Source organism: Phascolarctos cinereus, unplaced genomic scaffold (assembly GCF_003287225.1).
Source record: "Phascolarctos cinereus isolate Bilbo 61053 unplaced genomic scaffold, phaCin_HiC Scaffold_5;HRSCAF=322, whole genome shotgun sequence".
In the NCBI taxonomy this organism is placed as follows: domain Eukaryota; kingdom Metazoa; phylum Chordata; class Mammalia; order Diprotodontia; family Phascolarctidae; genus Phascolarctos; species Phascolarctos cinereus.
The window spans coordinates 337946362-337969524 of record NW_027555958.1 but is presented as its reverse complement, the minus strand read 5'-3'; the positions used below and the strand labels follow the sequence as shown (position 1 = coordinate 337969524).

The 23163-nt window shown below is 35.4% G+C and overlaps 1 protein-coding gene across 6 annotated transcripts in view; it reads left to right on the top strand.

The window, feature by feature from the left end:
- ARID4B (AT-rich interaction domain 4B) overlaps positions 1-23163 on the top strand; it is a 202517-nt gene that overhangs the window by 113576 nt on the left and 65778 nt on the right. For all 6 annotated transcript variants that reach the window (XR_013487288.1, XM_021000411.2, XM_021000414.2 and 3 more), the window contains exons 7-11: positions 677-768; positions 8201-8339; positions 12212-12291; positions 14726-14802; positions 16437-16591. Coding sequence is in view for 5 of the 6 variants with exons in the window: in XM_021000411.2 (XP_020856070.1) it covers positions 677-768; positions 8201-8339; positions 12212-12291; positions 14726-14802; positions 16437-16591 (543 nt within the window). In the remaining variant the exon portion in view is untranslated. The remainder of the gene's footprint in view (positions 1-676; positions 769-8200; positions 8340-12211; positions 12292-14725; positions 14803-16436; positions 16592-23163) is intronic.

The following is a 23163-nucleotide window of genomic DNA, read 5'->3' as shown; positions in this document are numbered from 1 at the left end:
TATAAAGGCATGGAAATTCCTGAGGAAATGTCATCTATGAAGAACAATAAGAAGACTAATTTGGCTAGACTGAGGAGAGCATGAAAAGAGTAATTTATAAGTAGTCTGGAAAAGTAGGTTAGGCCAAATTATGATGGTTTTGAGTATTAAATGGAAGAGCTTATGTTTGAGTGTAGAGGTGATAGGGAACCAACCACTAAACGTTTGGAATACTTGGCTATAGTAGCTTTGTGGAAGATGAATTAGAAAAGAGAAAGAGTTGAGGCAGGGAAACCAATTAGAACACTTTTTAATCAATCTCTGAGCAATTATTAAATGCTTAATATTTATTAGACACCATTCCTATCTTCAAGGAACTTACAGAGCAGGGAGAGAGAGAAGGAAAAGAGGAAAAGGGTAAGGGAGAGGGGCAGGTGTTTATTAAACACTGATTATTGCCAAATATTGTGCTAAGTGCTATAGATACAAAATGGAGAAGCAAAGGCAATCTCTGAATTTAAGGAGTTTGTATTCCAGTGGGGGAGACTATTCTAGGGGAATGGTGAATCTTCTCCATTGGGATATAAACTCCTGGAAATTTGTTTAATTTAGGAATATTACTAAATGAATTTGATTCCTAATCTTGCAGAGTAATAACTTGCTTTTTTTCCCCATCATTTTATGTTCTTATTCATAGACTTTAGACCAGCTTCCACTTACCAATCCTGAACATTTTGGCACACCAGTCATAGGAAAAAAAACAAACAGAGGAAGAAGATCTAATCATATGTAAGTTGGTTTCATTTTTTTAATAACCATTAGCTGTACCAGAATTAATTTCTACTTATACATATTGTGTTAGTTTAGTTTTCACTTGGTTATTAACTATAAATACATGTCAGAAAGTTTGTGGAACTAGTTATTAAGTAATTATTAAAGGTATAGAAAAATTGTTTAGAAACAAGGTTTCAATCATCTCTCCAAATTAATCTAACATAAACTTATCATTTCTTAATTTATTTTTGGCAATGAAAAGGTAATTTTAATAGAGAAAAATGGAAAGTTTCTTACATTTGTTAATGAAACACTCAGTTTTAATGTCTGTTATTCTAGTCATTTGCTCCTCTTCTATCATGAAGATACTATTCCCCTTCATTTTAACAACTCTAAAAATTTTTAATTATTAAGTAAATATTTTTCTCAGTAGGTAACTTATTATTCTTAATTTGGATTAATCCCTTTTTATTAACTTTGTGCATTTAGTTTATGCTTATTCATTTTTCTCTTGGCATTATTCTTCATGAGTCCCATGAGTGGCACAGTGGATAAAGTGCTGGACTTGGAGTTAGGAAGATCTGAGTTTAAATTCTTTCTGAAACATTTACAAATTGTGTTAACCACGGGCAAATCATTTTAACTTCAGTGAGCCTCATCTATAAAGTGGAGATATTAATAGCTCCTACCTCCCTAGATTGTTGTGAGGACCAAAAGAGATAACATAGGTAAAGTGCTTTGCAAATCTCAAAGTGTTTTTATTAATGCTGTTATTGTGGATGTGATATTTTAATATTGAAATCTATCCAGAGAGAAAATTAACTGAAAAAATTTGAAAGATTTTCTTCTCAAAAACCTGTCATATTCTGACAGGTACTTTGTTTTAATAGTATTGACAAGATGATGTTGTATTTTAAGACATTTAGTAAAAAATTAGATATTTTAATTACTATTTTCAGAATGGATCCCTTAGGTGAGTAGATGCCATTTCCTGTTTTCTCTGTTACTAAAGTGAAATTGTGGTTTCATAGATGTAGGTATTCCCCTCTAGTTATATAGATCATAACTCATCCTGCCTATCCTCTGTACCTCTCTTCCCTGTCTTCTGTAAGTGTGCCCTGATGGAGTGGAGAAGGATTGGGAGAGGGGGGATGGGAGGGGTTCTACACAATGTGCTAGGGCCTTCCTTGAGTCCCCTTTATCGTGGATACACAGCTGGCAAATATTTGAGGTCATGTTTGAACTCAAGTCTTCCTGACAACAGATCCAGCACTCTCTGGACTCTTATTTTGGGTCACCTTGTTTCCATCATAATAGATTTTGACATTAGTTGAATAACTGGTGTTTTGGCTTCATAGCTTGAATGGTATTAATAAGACATTTACAAAACCCTGGTATACTTTTCTCTTCTTCTAAATAGAGGGAAAATTGTAATGTTTACTGTTTGTAAAAAATCATTATAAATAGTGATTAAATTTAAAAATTTATTATGGAACATTTGAGTTGCATGATGGATCATTAAAGTTGAGCAGTTGAACATGATCTTTATACTGTCCTCAAAATTTGCTGCTTTTTATGGCAAAGACTTTATGCCTTCTATAAACACTGTAGTAGTGCAGTGCACACTAGATATATCACAGATAATCAAATGTATAATGATATTGTTGTAACCTTAAAAGAGTTAGTAATATCCCTTTTTAAATCAGGCAACTAAAGATTCACAATACTTAATCCATTAAACCAACTACTCTGTTTAGTGAAATCATTCAATTTCAGTCTTCTCACAAAAGACATTCCTTTAAGGAAGACATTCCTTTGAGGAACACAATCCTTTAACTAATTTTGTTGTATAATATTTTAGGTATTTGGCACCATCAGTTGTAAGAACTCTTAATTTTCTTTGATATTGAATGTGAAGTCTTCAAGATTAAGATTTGATATAGTCCAAGTTAGCAATACAAAAACCCCACTTATATTCTGCTTGTGATACTTTGTTAAAAATAATGATGAATGACTAATATGGACACATATTTTGTATGATTGCACATATATAACCTATTTCAAATGGCTTACTGTCTCAGGAACAGGGGAGGTAAGGAAGGGAGGGAGAAAATTGGGAACTCAGAATTTTTAAAAAATGAATGTTAAAAATTGTCTTTATGTGTAATTCAGAAAAAATAATTTTTTTTAAAAAAAGAAATAATGGAGGCTGCTAGGTAGCGCATGTGTAGATCACCAGCCCTGAAGTCAGGAGGACCTGAGTTCAAATCTGGCCTCAGACACATAACACTCACTAGCTGTGTGACTCTGGTTGAGTCACTTAACCCCAACTGCCTCACCAAAAAGAAAAAAAAAAGAAATGATGAAGAGCAAATACTTGTTTTTCAAAATTAAAAGTAAATAAAATCAAACAATTCTTCATCCTAGTCTTTTATTGAACAGGGCAGCTCTTTTAAGTTACCCCCGTTTTAGTTTGACATGTTTCTTTAGAATATGATATAATTCAGGATCTATATTAAACAGCTGCATGCAAAGCCGTATCCTAGGGTCTGAGAATATAGAATTGAAAAGAAACATGTACCTCTATTTTCACAGAGTTTACACTCTAATAAGAGGCTGTTGTAGTTCAGACAAGAGAACCCAAACTTGGAGTAATAATAGTGAGATTGGAAAGGTGAAGGAGTAGATGCAAGGGGTATTGTAGAAGTAAACTGTATTTGAACACAGATTGAGGGAAAGGTGACTGGGAGAATTCTGGAGCTATCAGTCGAAACAGAAATTAGGAAAGGGCTGTTCTTACAGTTCCTCATATATAGCACTTGATTTTTTTTTCATCTTGCCTTTGCAAAGCCAGTCCCTTTTGCTTGCACTGCCCCCCCTTCTCACCAAGTATAGTGCTTTGTGTGCCTCAGAGGTGACAATTATATACCTTAAGGTTTACGGAGCACTTTATATAAGTTGTCTCTTTTGATTCTTTAACATGAAGGCTTTCTTAATGCCCCTACTTCAGGGGCCTCCTTCCCAATATCTCTTGTCTCTTGTACACATCTGTGTATATGCATGTTGTCTTCATGTACATAGAAGCTCCTTGAAGATGAAGACTTTTTCACTCTTGTCTTTGGATCCCCATGCCCTAAGACAGAGCTTGACACATATTAAGCATTTAATGAATGCGTATTGATTAGTTGGCTGTTGATGAAATAATTGAGGAGAGTGTGTTGAGAGAGAAGGGAAATGGACAGGAATTCATGGAGCAAATGGAGCTGAACTTGTACTCTGATACAGTTGCCATCCTGGTACAAGATTTCACCCCCTCACACCTGGACTATTACAGTGGTCTGCAGTAGTCACTCCCCATTCCAGTTCACCCTCCACTCAGCTGCCAGAGAACTATAGAGGCATCATGGGCTGGGCAGATCAGGCATCCACCACTATTTGACCACCATATCCCTTCAGATTCTAATGGAGATAGCCCAGGACCCTGAACTCAAGAGCTTTTATAATGGGAATATTTCCAGCCCAGGGCTTGAAGCTCATCCTGGGAGGCAGCTCCTGTTGAAATGTAGCCTGGCACATGCTCATATAGGTGATACAGCCATAGGTGCTGAAGACCCAGAAAAATGAAGCTCTTGTCACCAAAGTCTTTAGATCTGTCAAATGGTTCAGCATTAGAAATAGATATGATCTTATCAATGGAAATGTCACTTTTTAAAACAGCATGACATTTTAGAAACGATATGACTTATCTCCTTTTCTGTTGTACACTGAGAACTGTGGGACTTTTCCATCTGACTTGGAGCTGAAACCGTCCATATATGTTGTCTTCCCCCATTAGAATATGACCTTGAGAGCAGAGGCTGTCTTAATTTTCATTTTGTATTCCTCATGCTTAACACAGTGCTTTACACCTAGTAAGTGCTATTTAAATGCTTCATTCATTCATTCACTCATTCACAGAATCTGAGTTGGAAGGAATCTTAGGGACTATGTAGGCCACACCATATCTGAACAAGAATCCATCCCCTCAACAACATATTTGACAAATGGTCATCTATCCTTTGCCTCAAGGTTTCTAGTGAGGGACAACTCACAGCCTAACAAGAAAGTCTACTCTTTCTCTTATGGATAACTAATTTTAAGGAAAATTTTCTTAACATCAGGTCTAAATTTTCCTCATTGAAGTACCAGTCCGTTGCTTCTAGTTCTACTTTGAGTCAAGCAGATCAAGTGTAATCCTTCTTCCATATGACAACATATGATAATACTTGAAGAATGTTGTCATGTGTACTCTCCTCTCACCCTCCAAAGTCTTTTCTTCAACTGATTCTGATATGGTGTGGTCCCATGGCCCTCCAACCATACTGAGGGTTATCCTTTGGACATTCTCCAGAGGCTTTAGATCATCCTAAATATGTGGCATCCAGAATTGAACATAGTATTTCAGATGTTATCTAAACATGGAGAAGATACAATAGGATTATCCTCCTACATCAGTAGTCTAACATTTATTAAGGCCCTACTTCATGCCTGGCACAAGGCCCCAAGGATATAAGTAGAAAAAATGAAACAGTTCCTACTCACAAGGTGCTTAGATTCTGATAAGGGGAGAAAAATTCATATAGAATAAATATAGAAAGTAAATACAAAGTAGTTTGAGAATGAGGGTACTAGCAGTAGGGTTCAGGAGAGATTTCATGTAAGAGGTAGTACTTAAGCTGAGTCTTATGGATAGGAATTCCATATGAGGAGGCAGTGGATGTGAGAAAGAAGTCCATTCTGGTCATGGGGGCAGGGGTGTCTCATTTCAAAGGCCCTAGGGATTGGGTGAGAAGTATGGAGAAAAGAGTAGTTTGGCTGGATAGCAAAGTGCTGGAGGGGGAGAAATATTCTACAAAGCTCAAAAGATAGATTAGGACCAGGGTATGAAGGACTTTAAAAGATGAACAGTGGAGTTTATAGTTTGTCTTAGAGGCAGTGGGGAGCTGTTAGTATTTATTGAGAAGAATGACATTGTCAGATCTATATTTAAGGAACACTTTGGCAGAAGTTTAGAGGTTAAACCAGAGTAAGGATAGACTTGAGACAGTGGAGAACAGGAGGACATTGCAGTGACCTAGGCAGGAAATGTCTGGGGCCTGAATTAAGGTGGTATCTGTTTAAACAGAGAGAATTGGTTAGGTGTGAGACATTACAATCCATTAAAGCCCCCACTCCCCATTTCAGATAAAAAGTATTCTAGCCATAATTATATCCAACGTGTACTTAGGACGTTGGCTTTTTGAACTCAAGTATAAGACTATATTTATCACCATTAAATTAAAATTTTTTGATAAACATTGATTCTCTTCTGCTAAAAATCAGTGACTCCATAGTAACTGCCTGTAAGAATGAACCAGTACTTATAACTGTTAAACTCTTCCAATTTGACCCTTATCTAGTAGCTATAGTGACCACCCTGAATGCACATGATTTTGTACTTGGAATTAGGTGGATCCCTAGCCTCTCTCTCTTTTTCCTTTCCTTTTTTCCTTCCTTCTTTCCCCTCCTCCCTCTCTATTTGTTTCTCTGTATACTTTCTTCCTTTTTCTCTTTTTCTTCTCTCTCTCATTCCCCTTTCAATTTCACTTGAAACCCACCATATTCCTTACCCTAGTGTCAAAGCAAGGAAGACCTTGATTCAAATCCTATCTCTAACACATAAGGCTTAGTGATTCTGGGCAGATCACCTAACCTGTTAGTTACTGAGGCATCCCTTTAAGACTTTAAGTTTCTGAGAATGTGCTGATTTTTCTTGTTAGAGGAAGCACCTTCACTAAGAGGTCCCTATACTAATGAAAACATATGTCCAGTTTCGAGTCTAAACTTAATTTTGTTATGTTCAGTCCACTTTCTAGACATTTTTGGATTTGATTATACAGTTTGGTAGTCGTTTCTTTCACCTTTGTTGCAAATTTGATAAAGATTCCATTTATGTTGTTTTAAAAGTCATTAGTAAAAGTCCAGAACCAAGCACAGATCCCTGGCACCCACTAGTAGATACTGTCTGAATTGACATCAGACTATTAAAGACTACTCTCTGGGTTTGGTCAGTCAGCCAGTTCTGAATCCACCTAACTATAGTATTACTTACACATTTCTCCCATCTTGTTATTAAGAATAGTATGGGAGACATTGTCATTGTTTAAATCTAGCAGACTGCGAAGTATATCTGTAAGATTCCCTTCATCTACCAGTCTAATAACTGTTAAAAAAAAAAAAGAAATGAGGCTAGTCTGGCATGGTGTCTTCTTTTTCATTATTTTTAAATGTTTTATTAATGGTCTTTTCTTCTTTTTAACTTCACTGTCACTTCCACATGATTCTCCCCCTCTCAATAGGGATTTCTTTTAAAGCAGATTAGCACAGTAGCACAGTGGCACAGTGGATAAAGAAGTGAATTCAATATCAGGAAGGCCTGGCTTTCCATCCTGTCTTTGCCACCTCCTGTTATGTGATTATGGGCATCAGGGCCTCATGTGACTCTTCAAGACTATGTATAAGATGCTGATCTGCTTTGGTAGAGAGTGTTCTTCATTGGGAGCTCCTCACAGATACAAATCAGAGATTGGGGGGGGGAGCCAAAACAAATCAACACATTAGCCAGGGCTGAAAACACATTCCTTGTTCTGTATCTTTAATCCAACTCTCTGCCAAGAAGTAGGAGACACAGTCAAGCCCACTGTTCTGTGGTTTGTTCTTCTGCTGTATTCCCCTTTTTGAAAAAATTTGAATAATTTTTTTGTCTCTAGCTAGAGTAGTTTTATGGAAGCCGAGGGTTAAGAGAAAAGCATTGAAGCCAAGGACATTTGGCAGAAAAGAGTCCTATTAAAAGGTAGTGTAGCTATCACTTATTTTTACCTTCTGTTGAGTTTTGTTTCATCTTTTTGATGGTTCCTCCTATTGGTTTTAATTTTTACTTACAGCTTCACTAATGTGAAAATATGTTTAATGGGTATGTAAATGTAAAGCCTATGTCAGATTGTGTGCCGTCTTGGGGAGGGTGGGGGGGGAGGAAAAGGGAGAAAAATTTTCAACTCAAAAGCATATGGGAAAAAAAATTTTAATTAAATTTAAAAAAAAAAAGGTAGTGTACAAAATATGAGACTTGTGCTTTCTGATGATACAGTGGCCAAAAGATTCTAAAAATTAGTTGGTCCTTAAGCTTACTGAAATTATACTTTTAAAAAAAGTTTATTTAAAATCTTGACTAGTTTTTTATAATGTTAACCTTATGTTTGTATTGCTTTTTTACTTTATGGATTTTAGGAAGTTCTGTTGGTTTTGTGGAAAGGGCATACAAATTTTTTTAAATACCAAAGTTTATTAACCTAACATGATCATTATTTATAAATGTCTTGTGGGGGAATCAAATATGAAGGACTCAGATGTAATGATCTTTCTCCTACAGTCCAGAGGAAGAATCTTCATCATCCTCCAGTGATGAAGATGAAGATGATAGGAAACAAATTGATGAGCTACTAGGAAAAGTTGTATGTGTAGACTACATAAGCTTGGATAAAAAGAAAACTCTGTGGTTTCCAGCTCTGGTGAGTATACTTAATGTAAAAAGATTTAATTGTCAGTTTTCTAAATACAGAGGGGAAATGATGCCACTTTGGAGGATGTGGGGAACAGTATTCTTTATACCAATTGGTTAACATAGGTTTTATTTTGGTTTATTTTGTTTTAGTGGTAAAATAATCAAGAACAAAATGCAAATTAGATTTTAATGTATTTCTCTAAATTTTATTGTAATTTACCTGTGGACTCAGATCCCTTTTCCACCTTCATTTCCTTAAAACATATTAACTATTTTAGTACAAATAATGACTTTTTTTTCCTTTTCTTTTCCTTGTCTGGTCAGCCATTCAGTTCACTTCAGTTCAACCAGCATTTATTAAGCACCTACTATATGTATAAAATACTATACTAGGTACTAGGGCTACAAAGAAAAAAGTGATGGTCCCTATTCTTAAGCCTACTTTGTATGCATGGTAAAATAGCGTATATCTAACTCATGATTTACTTATGGTTGTGTTACTAAATAGCAACAGACTTCCTAACAGTGGCTAAGCCTGTATTGTATTCTTTTCTTTCTCCACGCTGATTCTGAAATGCAAAGAATTAGAGGCACTGGAGCTGGACTTTTGAGCAAAAGATTTAAAAACCTTCTCTCGTAAATCAAAGTTGTACTTCTACATTTATCAGCATTTAGATTTCTTTTACAAAATGTTTTCTACATTTGTGACTTCGAATACCAGAATACCCTTTCATTAGTGTGAATACATATGGAATTGTCATTTTAAGGAGAATAAAAATGTTTTCTAAAATTGATCTCATTTATATTTAATTATTGGGTTTTGCTTTCAGAAGCCTCTGGTATTAGCTATTAGAATGGTGCTATAAATATTATCTCTGTACAGTATTTGCTAAGGAAAATAGGGATTTCAAAAGGTAAGGTAGGTAATACGAACCTCCTTTTAACAAACAAAGAATTTGGAAGGTTACTTATTTACTCTTCTTTTGGCTTCTTTAAGCAAGGCTACTTCTTTCTGGAATTTTTTTCACTAAGTTTATTTTAAATTGTTGCTCTCCCAAACAACTGGAAGGAATAAATAACTTCAAAATTTCAGTTGAAATGTTAGAATCTTTCTTACTCTTCATTATTTTGTATTGATAAACGGAAATTTCCTTTTCTCCCTGACAGGGAAGGGAAAAAAAGTGTTTATGTTGTTATACATAGACTTTGCCATATTAGAAGCACAGTTATTTCCATAGTCACCTGTGGTAAAAAATTTTTTTATTAAGAATGCCCAAGTAGGTGTCTTCATGAAGTAACTAAGAAAAGTTGGAACCTGCTAGAAAATGACTTGCTAACATTCTGAATACAATGTATTCTGCCACCCCTGATATTAATAATAATGAACAAATTAGCAACTTTTATTCATTACATATTTGCTTGTGTGACCTAATATTTCTTATTATCAATATGGTAAGCTTTAAATTGGTTTTAAAAGATCACAGGATCCTAAATGTAAAGCTGGAAGGGACCTCAGAGATCCCAGCCATTTCATTCAGCAAATGAGGAAATTGAGGTTCAGGGAGACTAAATGACCTGCCTAAGGTCACAAAGGTAATAAATATCAGAGATGGAATTTGAGCCCAGGTCTCTGAGTGTACAAGCCAGTGTCTTTTCTACTGTACCAATGTTTTCTTTGTATTTTTTGGAAAAGAAAATTAGCAAAGGTAAATTTTTCTATCAGAAACTTTATTGAAGTTCAAAAAATCTTATGAGGCTCCACTGACTCAAAGAGCCCCAGAAAAGTTTTAGTCTCAATACCAGTCCCCTTGCTCTTTGGCTGAAGTGTTCTTTTTACCATACTTTATAGACATCAAATGCTGGTATAATCTTTCTTTATTTTCTCCCTTTTTTCTATTAGTACTTATATTTGTATGTATTAGTCTTATCAGGGATATTTCAGACCATCATCTTAATAAGCAACTTTAATGTAAACTTGAAAATAAAATGTTGAGTAACTTACCTTCTCTTTCTCCTGTTCCCCTCACAACAACTGCCACATCCCTTAATCCAAGTGATGATGTGCATTCTTTGGTACATTTATTGAATGATACCTTGTTATTTCCATAGCTAATGAGACAATCTTAACTTGTTAGAAAAGTAGGACTAAGTACATAATAATGTAATAGCTAACATTTATATAGCTCTTACTGTGTGCCAGACACTGTGCTAAGCACTTTACAAATTTGATCTCATTTGATCCCCACAATAACTCTGCGAGATAGGTGCTATTATATCCCCATTTTACAGATGAGGAAACAGAAGCAAACAGAGGTCAAATGACTTGTCCATGGTCACATAACTAGTAAAGTGTCTGAGGTCAAATTTGAACTCAGGTCTTCTTGACTCAGGACCTAGTGCTGTATTCACTGCATCACCTATCTGCTATAAATAAGTACATGTATTCGTATAAAACATTTCTTAAAATGTCCAGTAGGATTTTCTTGCAGTTATATAAATAAAAGTACGATTGAGCCTGGCTGATAACACTGTCCATAGAGGCAGAGTGAAAGAGTAGGCAGAATGCTTGGATTAAGAATCAGAAAGGAGTTTTAATCCCAATTCTGACAGTTGTTTAGTTGTTTTTCAGTGGTGTCCTACTCTTCATGACCCCATTTGATGTTTTCTTGGCAAAGTTACTGGGGTGGTTTACTATTTCCTTCTCCAGCTCATTTTACAGAGGAGGAAACTGAGACCAATGGAGTTAAGTGACTTGCCCCAGGGGTCACATAGCTAATAAGTAACTGTCTTGAGGCCAGGTTTGAACTCAGGAAAAGGAGTCTTCCTGACTCCAGGCCCTGCACTTTATCTTCTGCGTCACCTAGCAGCCCTTCTGACACTTAGTATTGTTTCTATTAATCCTAATTCAATTAAGCTTTCTGAGCTTTAGTTTCTCATCCATAAAAAGGGGTTAATAGTAGTGCCTGTATTATAGTTGTGAGAATCAAATGAGATAATGTATGTAAAGTACTTTGCAAACCTTAAAGCTCTATGGAAGTGTCAGCTGTTAATAATTGCCCTGGGTATCTTATTGTATCATTAATTCATACTATCTTATAGGTGTTATTGCCTTACAACAAAGTCTTTTAAATATCAAGTAATTAAACTTTATATGGAACCCAGACCGATTTTTACCAAATACCCTTTAATGATAAATAGTATCAAGTTCAAGCGGCATATGCCCACCTTAGTTAGATGTGCAACAATATTCATTTTAAAATACTTTGAAGTATGATAAAAGGATTCATATTTGATGGCCAGCTTCTTAGAGAACTCTGTACTGATGTCATTGGGCCCTGAAAAGTATTACAAAGCCTCCTCTGTAAAACCCACAGTAGTTTGAAAGAAATTGATCTACATATTAAAAACCAAATGGATAGAAAACTCAGCCCAATCCTTTCAATACTTGCTTCCACAAAGGCCCTTATTTTAACATCACAATCACAGGAAAATTAAAATTATGTGTATTTTTTAAAAAGGTAGATATATGGAGGTGTGTGTGGGGGTGTCATATATCTTTTCCTTTTCTAGTCTTACTTTGAGTTTCTCTTGTGGCTATTTCTACCTTTGTTCAGTTCCAGCTCAGTTCTTCATTCTTGTATAGACCTTGAGCTTGTTTCTGTTTTCATTCTAGACTGCCCTCCTGAAAACGAAAGCATAACCCTGAGCCAAAACTTGAATAAATCAGAGCTTTAAGAAGAAAGATAGGGCCAGATAAATTAATATTAAAAATGCCTCCATGTAAAGTCAGTGATCATTTCTTTGACAGATTGTCATATTTATATGTAATTTTAAAAAATCTAATGCAAATTCTAATATTTTATGTGATATGTTTTAAAGGTGGTCTGCCCAGATTGCAGTGATGATATTGCAGTAAAGAAGGACAATATTCTAGTTCGATCTTTCAAAGATGGCAAATTGTAAGTAAATTTGTGTTACATTCAACAATCTCCACATACAATTTCTTATAGCATTAATATGCTGAATTGTTTCTTAATATTACTATTTTGAGGAACATTTCATTTCAAGTTTAGCAAAAATAATTGTTTTTCAACTCTTTATCCATTTAACCCAAAAGCAGTAACAGAGAGTTGCCAGGTTATGTAGTGTTTTGCATCATTACTTAATGATCTAATCTAGCCACAAGGTATATTATCTCTTTGCTTAGCTTGATTTTAGTTTTCCTTTCTCAAATAGCTCCCTATTAGCTATCTCCCCTTCTTACTGTTAACATAGGTATATTGAATCATGGCTGCAATTTTTAATATGGTTTTTATAAATAGCATTTTTTCTGTCTTCTATAAAATATCTAACTATATGACTTTATAATCTCAAGTTTTTTTTAGTAGTTATAGTGACATCTGTTGGCTGAAATTAGAATGTATGGAGTGTACTACTAAATTGAGTCTTGTGCAGTTAGGCTTAATATGTTTTATGCAGGATATGTATTAGTTTGTGAATGTTTTTTCATGTAGAATTTTTTCATAGTTGAACTTTGAATTATTATGTATTCGTTTGTTTAAATAGTTACATAAAAGAAAAGTGTGCACAATAACTATAACAATATGATGAAGACAACACTAGAAGATAACCAAACATGAGTTTTACAGATTGGTTTCAAAGTACAAAATTTAAAGAATGTCTCTGTTATTTTTTTAAGTAAGCTTCAAAGGTAGATTGTGACATATATTGTCAGTTGAACTTACTTTATTAGACATTTTCCTTTTCTTTGGAGGCTACTTTTGTAGGGATTTTATTGAGAAGTAACTCATATACTAACTATAGCTATTAAAAATATCAATAACAACAATATTAAATGTTTAGAGAGTCAAGTTTTTTTACTTTTTTTAAAGGCTAAATCTTATATAAGGTGTCTATACTATGGAGGTAGCAGAGTCTTTTCTGGTTTTCAGCCTTACACGTTCAAAAGTTGATTTTTAAAAACTGCTTCATCTAGGAATAATTAAGCTCCAGGAAACAGATTCACACTAAATAAACTAATGACTCATATACTGAGCAATGCTGGAGATAGAGAAATAATTGTGGTTTCTGACCTCAAAAAACTTAACTAATAGAGAGAGATTAAAACATATACACTAATAAATGTACCAATTAGAATAAATGAATAAGAGGAATATAACATGCTTTGTAATCAAGAGATTGTTCCCTTCAGGACATGAAATTATAGAACTGAAGATTGAATGGAAAGCATAAAAAAATTAATGGATGCTGCTGAAACATGAAGTTAATTTAGCCTGGTTGTTAAGATATCAAACCATCATTTTGAAAAAGTGACTCTTGAATAGGAAAATTTTGATATCCAGAGTAGCTTTCTCCCAGGTTGGGTCCAGTCCCCACCCCCAATGGCATAGCCCCAAAAAGTATGTGCTCAGCTAATCAGAGGGTGGGAAGATGGGTCAAATCCCACCCATGCAATAGCCATGGTGCTTGTCTCCTATGAAGCTGCACTTGTTCTTCCTCATCATCTCCTAACATCTCATTAGATGGTGAGTTCCTCCAGGGCAGGGGCTGTCTTGCTTTTCTCTGTATCCTAGCACTTAGCGCAATACTTGGCACTTAGACTGACACTTCCCCCCTCCCACTGTTGTCTTTTCACCAACCAGCTTGTAACCTAATCTCACTACTTTAACTGGGCCTCTGTGAGGTGCAGTTGAGCAGATGCCCTGGGAAATTCTTCTACTCCTTACCTTACTCATCCTGTGTCACCTGTGTCTCCTTGTGGCTGGGCAGGTACCTCTTAGAAGGTGTGTTCAAAAAAATGTTTATTGATGTAGCTGCACTTTTCAAAAAAGTTTGAAGGTCACAGCACATAAACAGTACTAATCATTAAAATTGTTACTTTTTCCTTAGATGCAGTAATAGAGATGTATTGGAAAAATTAATATTTTTTCTTTTTAAAAATATATTCAGTGAATAACAGTATCCCTCTATAGGCATTTATTATTAGCATGTTTAAATGTCTAAGATTATAACTCACCTTTTATATTTAGATTAATGCTTCCTTGATGAAATCTGAGGTCATTCTAGTTTTAATCAGCAGCATACATCTACAAAATATCTCTCAGGTTGGGTTACCCTGACTTTTTTAGGTGGCTTAGGTCATCCATTCTGTTTCCTCTTGTTAGCTTTACTTCAGAGTGATATTTTCTGACATTCTTCCCCAAATTGTTTGGATGTCTCCACTTTGTGGCTTGAAACCCCTTATATACTTTCATTGTAAATGTCAAAAATATCTACCTTTGTTTTTCTTGTCTCTAGAGTTTTTCAGTTTTCTGGCCTCTAACTAATCAGCGTATTTTTCTCTATTTAAAAAATATATACATATATATGTAGTACTTCAGTCCCCAGAAAAGATGTCCATGAAATTTCTAGTGAAACCTCACCAAAACCTGATGCTGTATTAAAACAAGGTAAGTAAGAATAGTCTTGGACTATATTATTTTGTAATTTTAAAAATAAGAATACTTTAAAAGATGAAATCTTTTTGACTTTTAAAAATGCTTTATCTTTGAAAATTATATATATGCACATATATTTATATGCATATATCTCTGCATAGATAGATAAATGTTTGATTCTAACTGTTCAGTTTTAGAAATAGCATGATTTGATTTTATATGCGTAGGTTTTTTTGCTTTGTTTTGTTTTTAAAGCAAAGCTTCCCAAAATGCTTTCTACTTTTTTTGACTTCTCAAAGTTAGGAAAGATAGTCTATCAAATAGTGGAAGGTAGAAAAAAAGAATTTCATAGCATCTTCTGTACTACTACAACCTGATTTTGCCCAGAGTCTTTATAAGTGTTTTTGAGACTCTGAAAAGGAGATGAATGCAGTGGTGATTTGTTGTTTAGCATTAATGATTTGACATATCTTTCTGAAATACTATAATAGGTAACTTTCACTGAAAGTTATATAGTTTGTACCATACAGTTCTTTATTCTGAGTATTTTAGTAATCAATAATTTTCTCCCTATTCATGTTTAGCAAATTTATTTATAAATAAATTTTACTAATATCTTTTGATTTTTTTAACATCACAAAAATTTCCCGTTATATCTTCCCTCCCATCCCCAGAGAGCAACCCGGTATAACAGATAATATTTTTAAAGTCAAAAGAGGGCAAAGATTATAAAAACTAAACAATAGATTAGAAAAGTCTGCAAATACATATAGTGTACTACATTCATGAATCTCTCATCTCTGCAAAGGTGCAGAAGTATCTTCTCATATCTGTTCTTCAGAGCCATGCTTATTCTTGTAATTTTGCAACATTCACTTATGATTTTTGTGTGTTTTGTGGTTCTTTCAGTTTTCATTGTTGTAGACATTGTGTATGTTGTTTTCTTGGCTCTCCTTACTTCCTGTCATATCAGTTCATATAAGTCTTTACATGCTTCTCTATATTCATTATATTCTTCATTTCTTATAGCACAGTAATATTCCATTAAATTAATGTACCAAAATTTATTTTCCATTCCTTAGTTAATGGGCATCTTCTTTGTCTTCCTTATCAGTTTAATAAGATGATACATGGTTTGTCTGAAAAGCTCAAAAAGTTAACTTCATAAATTGTTAGTTTTCTTATGGAAGGTCAAATCCCCATGTTTGTTTTAATTTGGACTGATTGTTAGCATAGCCTTAATTCAGGCTTGATGAGGTATATAGTTTAATTTTACCCATCATTTTCAATTGTTGCTTTCTTCACTAATGATTTTATTATCTGTCCTAGAATTGCTAGTGTTTGAATTCAGTAAATAAGTTTCTGATAACAGTGTGAATAAAACTAATGTTTATACTCTGAATGATAATATTGCCATCATATATTCTTTTCATAAAATGTTCAAAGGGTTAGACTGAATAGTTGCCTCTTAAATTTTTATAAGTTTCTTAAAATTATATAAGCGTACTAAAAGCATGAAAATAACTCAACTCATATCTATGTTTGAACCTAATTTATCCTTAGATTAAAAAAAATCACCCTTTTTATATATCCAGGCATATTGTCTTTGGTTTTTAAAATAGGCATTATTTCTGATTTTCTTATAGCTTTTGACCATGCACTTGAATTTCATAAAAATAAAACTGTTCCCAGTAACTGGAAAACTGAATTGAAAGAGGACAGCTCTAGCAGTGAAGCAGAGGAGGAGGAGGAGGAAGAAGATGATGAAAAAGAGAAAGAAGATAATAGTAGTGAAGAGGAGGCAAGTAAAATCTGATAGCATTTCTAATTGTAAATAATAGAAGGTATTCCTTCTATTTGGTATATTTGGCATAAAGTATTTTGGCAGTATTTGGCATAAAGAAACTTCCCTTTTTTTTTCCAGGGAGATTCAGTAAGCACAATGAATTCACTTTACATAGATAGTATTTACCTCTAATATATGAATTATTATTTTTCTTACTATTTACCAAGTTAATAGCATATACTTTCTGCTCTGTAAAATTAATAACATTGTAAAGTTAGCAATGTATTTTAAAGCTATACTTAAATTCCCCCTACTTACTGATTGTTACCTGTCTGATATGAAGATTTTTAGCATCATAAAATTTTTTGTGACTGTTTTACCATTAATAGATCATTTGCTTACCTCAGATCTCTGGTAAATTCAAAAGTAGTAAGCATACTTGTTCTGTTCATGACTATTTCACATAAGCTTAGAAGTTTCTGGTAAGAGGGAACTCACTGTCTCACCAGGAAGTTAATTACATTTTTGTCAGCTTTAATTGTATTAAAATTCTTCCTTATACTGAGCTGAAGTCTTGTTTCCTGTACTGTTATAGCCATTGGTATTAGTTCTACTTTATGGAATCATGTAAATTGTCTGACTTCTTTTCTACATGACATCCTTACTATTTGAATAGAAATGTCATATTTCTTCTAGGTGGTCTCTTGTTCAGAATATATATATCTCCAGTTCCTTCTCATATGACATTTTTCTGTACCCACCAGTTATCCTCCTCACCCTCCCCTGGATGTACTCCACTTTGTCCATGTCACTTCTAAAACATGACATCCCGGACTGAATGAAATACCCCAAATGTTATTTCATCAGTGCAAAGAACTTGGGAACATTAGTTTCTTTATTCTGTATCTATACTTAATGTAGCCTTAAGATTTATTTTTTTTAATATACCGCTTGATACATGATATTCATTTAATAAATGCTTTTTCATTCATTTAAGCAGAAATATCCCACTCTAGACTGGTATTAAGCTTGCAGTGAACTAAAACCCCTAATCATTTCCATATGAATGCCTGCCTTGGCAGTGCAGTTGGCTTTTTTTTTAAAGCTAAGTTTTGGACTCCACAAAATCCTACTCCTGTGCCCCATTATGATTATATAGATGATGCTCAGTTTCTCAGGACTATGCCAAGGTAGTGCAAACTATGGCAGATTCTACTCTGTTAAAAAGGCTTCAAACATGTTCCTGATGGTAGACTGCTGTCCAGAAATATAGCTAAGGACAGACAGGCACATCCTTCACTAGTAGCTTGGCCACTAGATGATGAATTCTCTGACTACGGCAACATACAAAAGAGAAATAGAAAGTGACTTTTATTATCTTATCTGTTGCACCCTACTACTTCTTCAGTAATATTGACTGAGGGCAGAAAAGGAGTCAGGAGGGACTAAAGATGATATAGTTTTGAGACCATCCATAAATATTAATGACTTATACTTGAAATGTGAACATCTTGACCAGTAACAATAATTGGACATACATTTGGACTCTTAACATGGTATATTCCCTATTTCACTATGTTACAAAGTAAATATGACCAGAATAAAAACAGTTTGCAAACAGTAGCTGGACTAGATCAGAGATAGTCAAAGGAGACCTCTTTTGAAGATGACAGCCTTTTCTGAGGATGGAGAGATTGATTCTCAGTGTTTTAGAAAGAGGTGAAGATACCAAACAAATTATTTTAAAAATCATGAACACTGTTCCCACCAAAGAGGACATCAATAACTACCAAACCATGTGCCCAATTTCTCAAGTCTGAAGAACCTTTGTGAGAAATAACCTACACCTTATCAAGGGCATACTTGATGAAAGTATAAGAAAAGAACAAGCATGGTTTTAGAAATTAAGTTTCTTTATCAGCCTAAGTCTTCATAATTACATATTTGTTTGAAAGCCACAGTCAGTATAAGATACCACCCACTGAGCTTTTTGTTTGTTGACTACAAAAAAAAATTTATTTTGGAAAGCAAAACATTACCATAAAGGTATCTTTCATGCATATTTTAGGTTCATACAGTATTCCCAGAAAAAAAAAGTTGAGATAACTTGGTTTTAAAAACCTTCCTATTATGTTAATGTAAAATGAGGAATAAGATAGGGACATGTTTGCCAAAAGTGTTTATTACTGTCGTGGAGATGATCTATTATAGAGTACAAATCAGTGATGAGGTCCTTGTAGAAATGATATCCTCTAGATGTTCACTTTTTGCAGTTGACATTATTCTGATGGCATCAAGACCCAGAACATACAGTCTTCTAAATCTTAAAAAAAAAAAAAGTCAAAAAAATTCTGCTTAACTTTCCACATGGGAGAAAAAAAAAGAGTAGGTGAAAAATACTGACCAACAAATCAAGTCAATTAGCATTTATTAAAGATCTGCTATGAACCAAGTACTGTGCTAAGCACTGGAGTTACAAAAAAGGCCAAAAAAACCCCACACCAGTCTTTACTCTCAAGTAGCTCACAATCTGATGGGAGAGACAATACACAAAACAGTCATGTACAGCAAGATATATACAGTATAAATAGGGGGCAATCACAGAGGGAAGGCACTGGTATTAAAGGAGATCAAAAAAGGTTTCTTGTAGAAGGTAAGATTAAAGGTGGAACATGAAGAAAGCCAGGAAGGGCAGGAGACAGAGATGAGGACAGAGAGAATTCCAGGCAGGGAGACAGTCAGAGAAGATGCTCCTAATCAAGAGATCGAATGTCTTCTTCAGTAACACAGGATTGTAAAGTATGTACGCTGGGAAGGCAAGAGTAAAGAGTAAGAAGACTGGAAAGGGAGTAAGGGGACAGATTGTGAAGGGATTTAAACAGAACAGAATTTTATATTTGACCCTGGGGATGATAAGGAGCCTCTGGAATCTGTTGAACACAGGAGAGTAATATGGTCAGATATGCACTTTAGGAAGATTAATTTGACAGCTTTGTGGAACTTGGAATGGAATGGGGTAAGACATAAATCAAGGAGACCAATTAGCAGGCTAGTCCTGTCCTGATATGATGAGACCCTACTCCAGGGTATTAACAGAGGAGAAAAGGAGCAAATATGATTGATGTGACAAAAGTAGAATTAATAGGACTTGGAAGTGGATAGAATATTTGAGAGTGAGAGAAAGTGAGGAGTCAAGAGTAAAACCCAAGTTGCAAGCCTGGGTGACTGGGAGGATGGTGATAACCTCAAAGGAATAGGGAAGTTCAGAAGAGAAAAGGGTTTCAGGGAAAGATAATGAGTTCTGTTTCGGACATGTTGAATTTTAGATATCTACACAACATCCATGCTGAGATGTCTAGTAGGCAGGTTGAGATTTGAGATTAGGAGACTTGGGACTACCTAAATAGATAATGAGAATCATTAGCATAATGATGATGACTGAATCCATAGGAGCAAATAATATCATTAAGCAAAATAATAGAAGAGGAGAAGAGAAAAAGGCTATGTCAGATCCTTTTCAGATCAGCCACTTTATTTAGGCCTCACCTGGATGAAGATCCAGCAAATGAGTCTGAAAGGCAGTCAGACAAGTAGGAAAAAAAACCAGGAGAGAATAGTGTCACAGAAAAAAGCCTAGAGAGTATTAAGGAGAAAGGAGTGATTAACAGTGTCAGAGGTAACAGAGGTTAAGAAGAATGAGGTTTGAGAAAAGGCTATTAGATTTGGTAATTAATACATCATTAGTAATCTTAGAGAAAACAGTTTCAATTGAATGATGAAGCCTGAAGCCATAATGCAGAGTTAAGAAAGTGTCAGGAAAGGAAGTGAAGGCAGAGATTGTTAATAGCCTCAATAACTTTAGCCGTGGAAATTGAGGAAGGAAAAATCAATGGAAGATTTTTTTGAGGATAGGGAAGACATGAGTGTGTTTGTAAGTTGCAGGAAAGCAGCCAGTAGACAGGAAGAGATTGAAGATATTTAGAGGGTAGGCTTAATAGAGAGGGCAATCTGCTGGAGAAAATGGGGTATAATTGAATCATTTGTGTGTGTAGAAGGGTTTGACTTGGCAAAAAGGACCACCTTTTCACATTAGATGGGTGAAGGAGGAGATTGTAGCAGAAAGCATCTGAGTGATGAGAGAAAAGGAGGAGAAGGGGAGAAAAGGTAGCTCTTGGTGAATGGTGTCAGTTTTTTCAGTGAAATTATAAAAACAAGGTTCTCAGACAGGGTGGGGTGAAGGAGAGCCATGGGAAATTTGACAAGGGATGAAAAGGTTTGGAAAAGTCACTGTGGCAAGTGAGATAGTGAATCAGGGAAATGTAGAAGGATTGCCTTTCCACAATGAGGACCCGATTGAGATTATGTAATGTAAGTTTGTCATGGATGTAGTCAGCATAGTTTGTTTGTTTTGTTTTTTCGCCACAGCACATGATTTTCTCCAGCTTTATTTAGCAGGATGTGAGTAGGAGCTGAGGCAGCAAATGGTGAGTGTAATCCAAAGCTGAGACTTGGCAAGGCAAGATCTTCAGTAAGATAAGGGGGCAAGGAACTTGAGAGAAGCAGACAGTATAGAGCTGAACTGGTTCACCAAGAGGTAAGGATGGGAAAGAGAGGGGAGTATAGCTCTGCAGGGGTGAAGATCTGAGAAAGGACTGAGGGATTGCAGGTCATACAAGGACAACAAACAGCATTAAGGATTTCAGGGTAGAGAGAGAAATGGAATGACAACAGATAGTGATCAGATCAGGGAATTTCACAGTTCCTGGAAGTGATGTGTTAGTGGGTGATGACAAGTTCAAGGGTATGAACATTTCTGGTTATAGGTACAGTGGAGTGGAGGAGTAGGTTTATGAGAAATGAGTTAGTTGAGAAACTGGGAGGTTAGGTGTTTGAAGAAATGCCAATATATATTTTGAAGTTCCCTAGTATTAGGGTAAGAATTGAGGAGAAGATAAAGATAGCCAGGCACTGAATTTGTTGAGGAAAGAAGTGTCCTGGAGGTCACTTGAGAATAACTAACAGAATCTTGATTAGGTGGCAGATATCGATTGAAAAAATTTCAAAAGAGGGAGGAGAGGTTAGTGAGTCATGGTAAAAGAAGGAAAGGCTAGAAGTGGCAGTTGGGAGTAAGGTGTATTTCAGTTCCCCCAGCTCAACTAGTGAGTGGGAGAGTTATGGGTGAAAAATGCAACCAGCTGTTGGAAGGTGGCCAGAGAGGCAATGTAATCAGGAGAACGGGTCTCAGTGAGTACATGAAGATGGATAGAGAGGGAAAGGAAAAGGTTGAAGATGAAAACAGACTGGTTACCTATGGAACAGATATTACAAAAAGCACTATTGATAGAATGGGTACCTTACGGTGGGATATTGGGGGTGGGTGGAATAAAGAATCAGTCAATGGGACATGGAAAGCAAGGTTTAAACCTTGACAGCTGAGGTTCAGAATCTTTGGAAAGGGAAGGGCTTAACAGGGTGAGAATTCATTAACCATTGAAGAATGTATTTGGGTAGGTTATCATCATTCCTAGGGGTTCAGCCTTGTGATAGAACCATCCCAGGGCTTTGGGATAGCTCTGCTTAACTGGAAAGTAGAGAGGGAATAAGGTGAGGTACTCATTCAGGAGTAGGCTCAGGAAAGGCAACTGGGGAAGATGCAGTTGCAGGAGGGAATGTGATGCATTGTAAATGTCTACACTGTGATGTGCAGTTGGATAACAATCTGTTGAGATATAATTAGATATAGATGGATAGACATAAGGATAGACAGATTACTGAATCCATATCTACTCCCAGATCATCACCACCGGAGAGCTGTACTCCCCTCTCTTCCTCATCCTTAGCCTTTGTTGAACCAATTCAGCTCTATACTGTCTGCTTCTCTCAAGTTCCTTGCTCTCTCATCCTATTGGAGGTTTTACCTTGCCAAGACTCTGTCTTGGATTACATCCACCGTTTACTACCTTTGCCCTTATTCACATACTGCTGAGCAAAGCTAGCAAAAATCATGAAACTACACTTAGTAAATCCATGACAGATCTATGTTACATAATCTCAACTAGGTCCTCATTGTGGAAAGGCACTTCCCCTGACTCACTGTCTCACTCATGATAGAGACTCTTTATTCATTGTCAAACCTTTCATGGTTCCCCTTCTTCCCACCCTGTCAGCTGAGAATCTTATATAGTATATTATCTGTTATTTAGATCTTGGGATAGGTCTGTCTATATCTATCTGTCCATCTATCTGTCTATCCATCCATCCATCCATCCATGCATCCGTCTCTCTGCCTGCCTGCCTGCCTGCCTATCTATCTATCTATCTGTCTGTCTGTCTGTCTGTCTGTCTGTCTGTCTGTCTGTCTATCTATCTATCTATCTATCTATCTGTCTATCTATCTATCTATCTATCTATCTGTCTATCTATCTATCTATCTTATCTATCCATCTATCTATATGTCTTATCTAGGTTTAGAAGGTAATACCAGATTCACATTGGGCCCAGTGATGACTTTTAAGTCTGTCATTGAAGAATTAGTTAAGTACAGAGAGGCTTATCATCAGAGAGCTTAACTCCAGGTGAAGAATTTT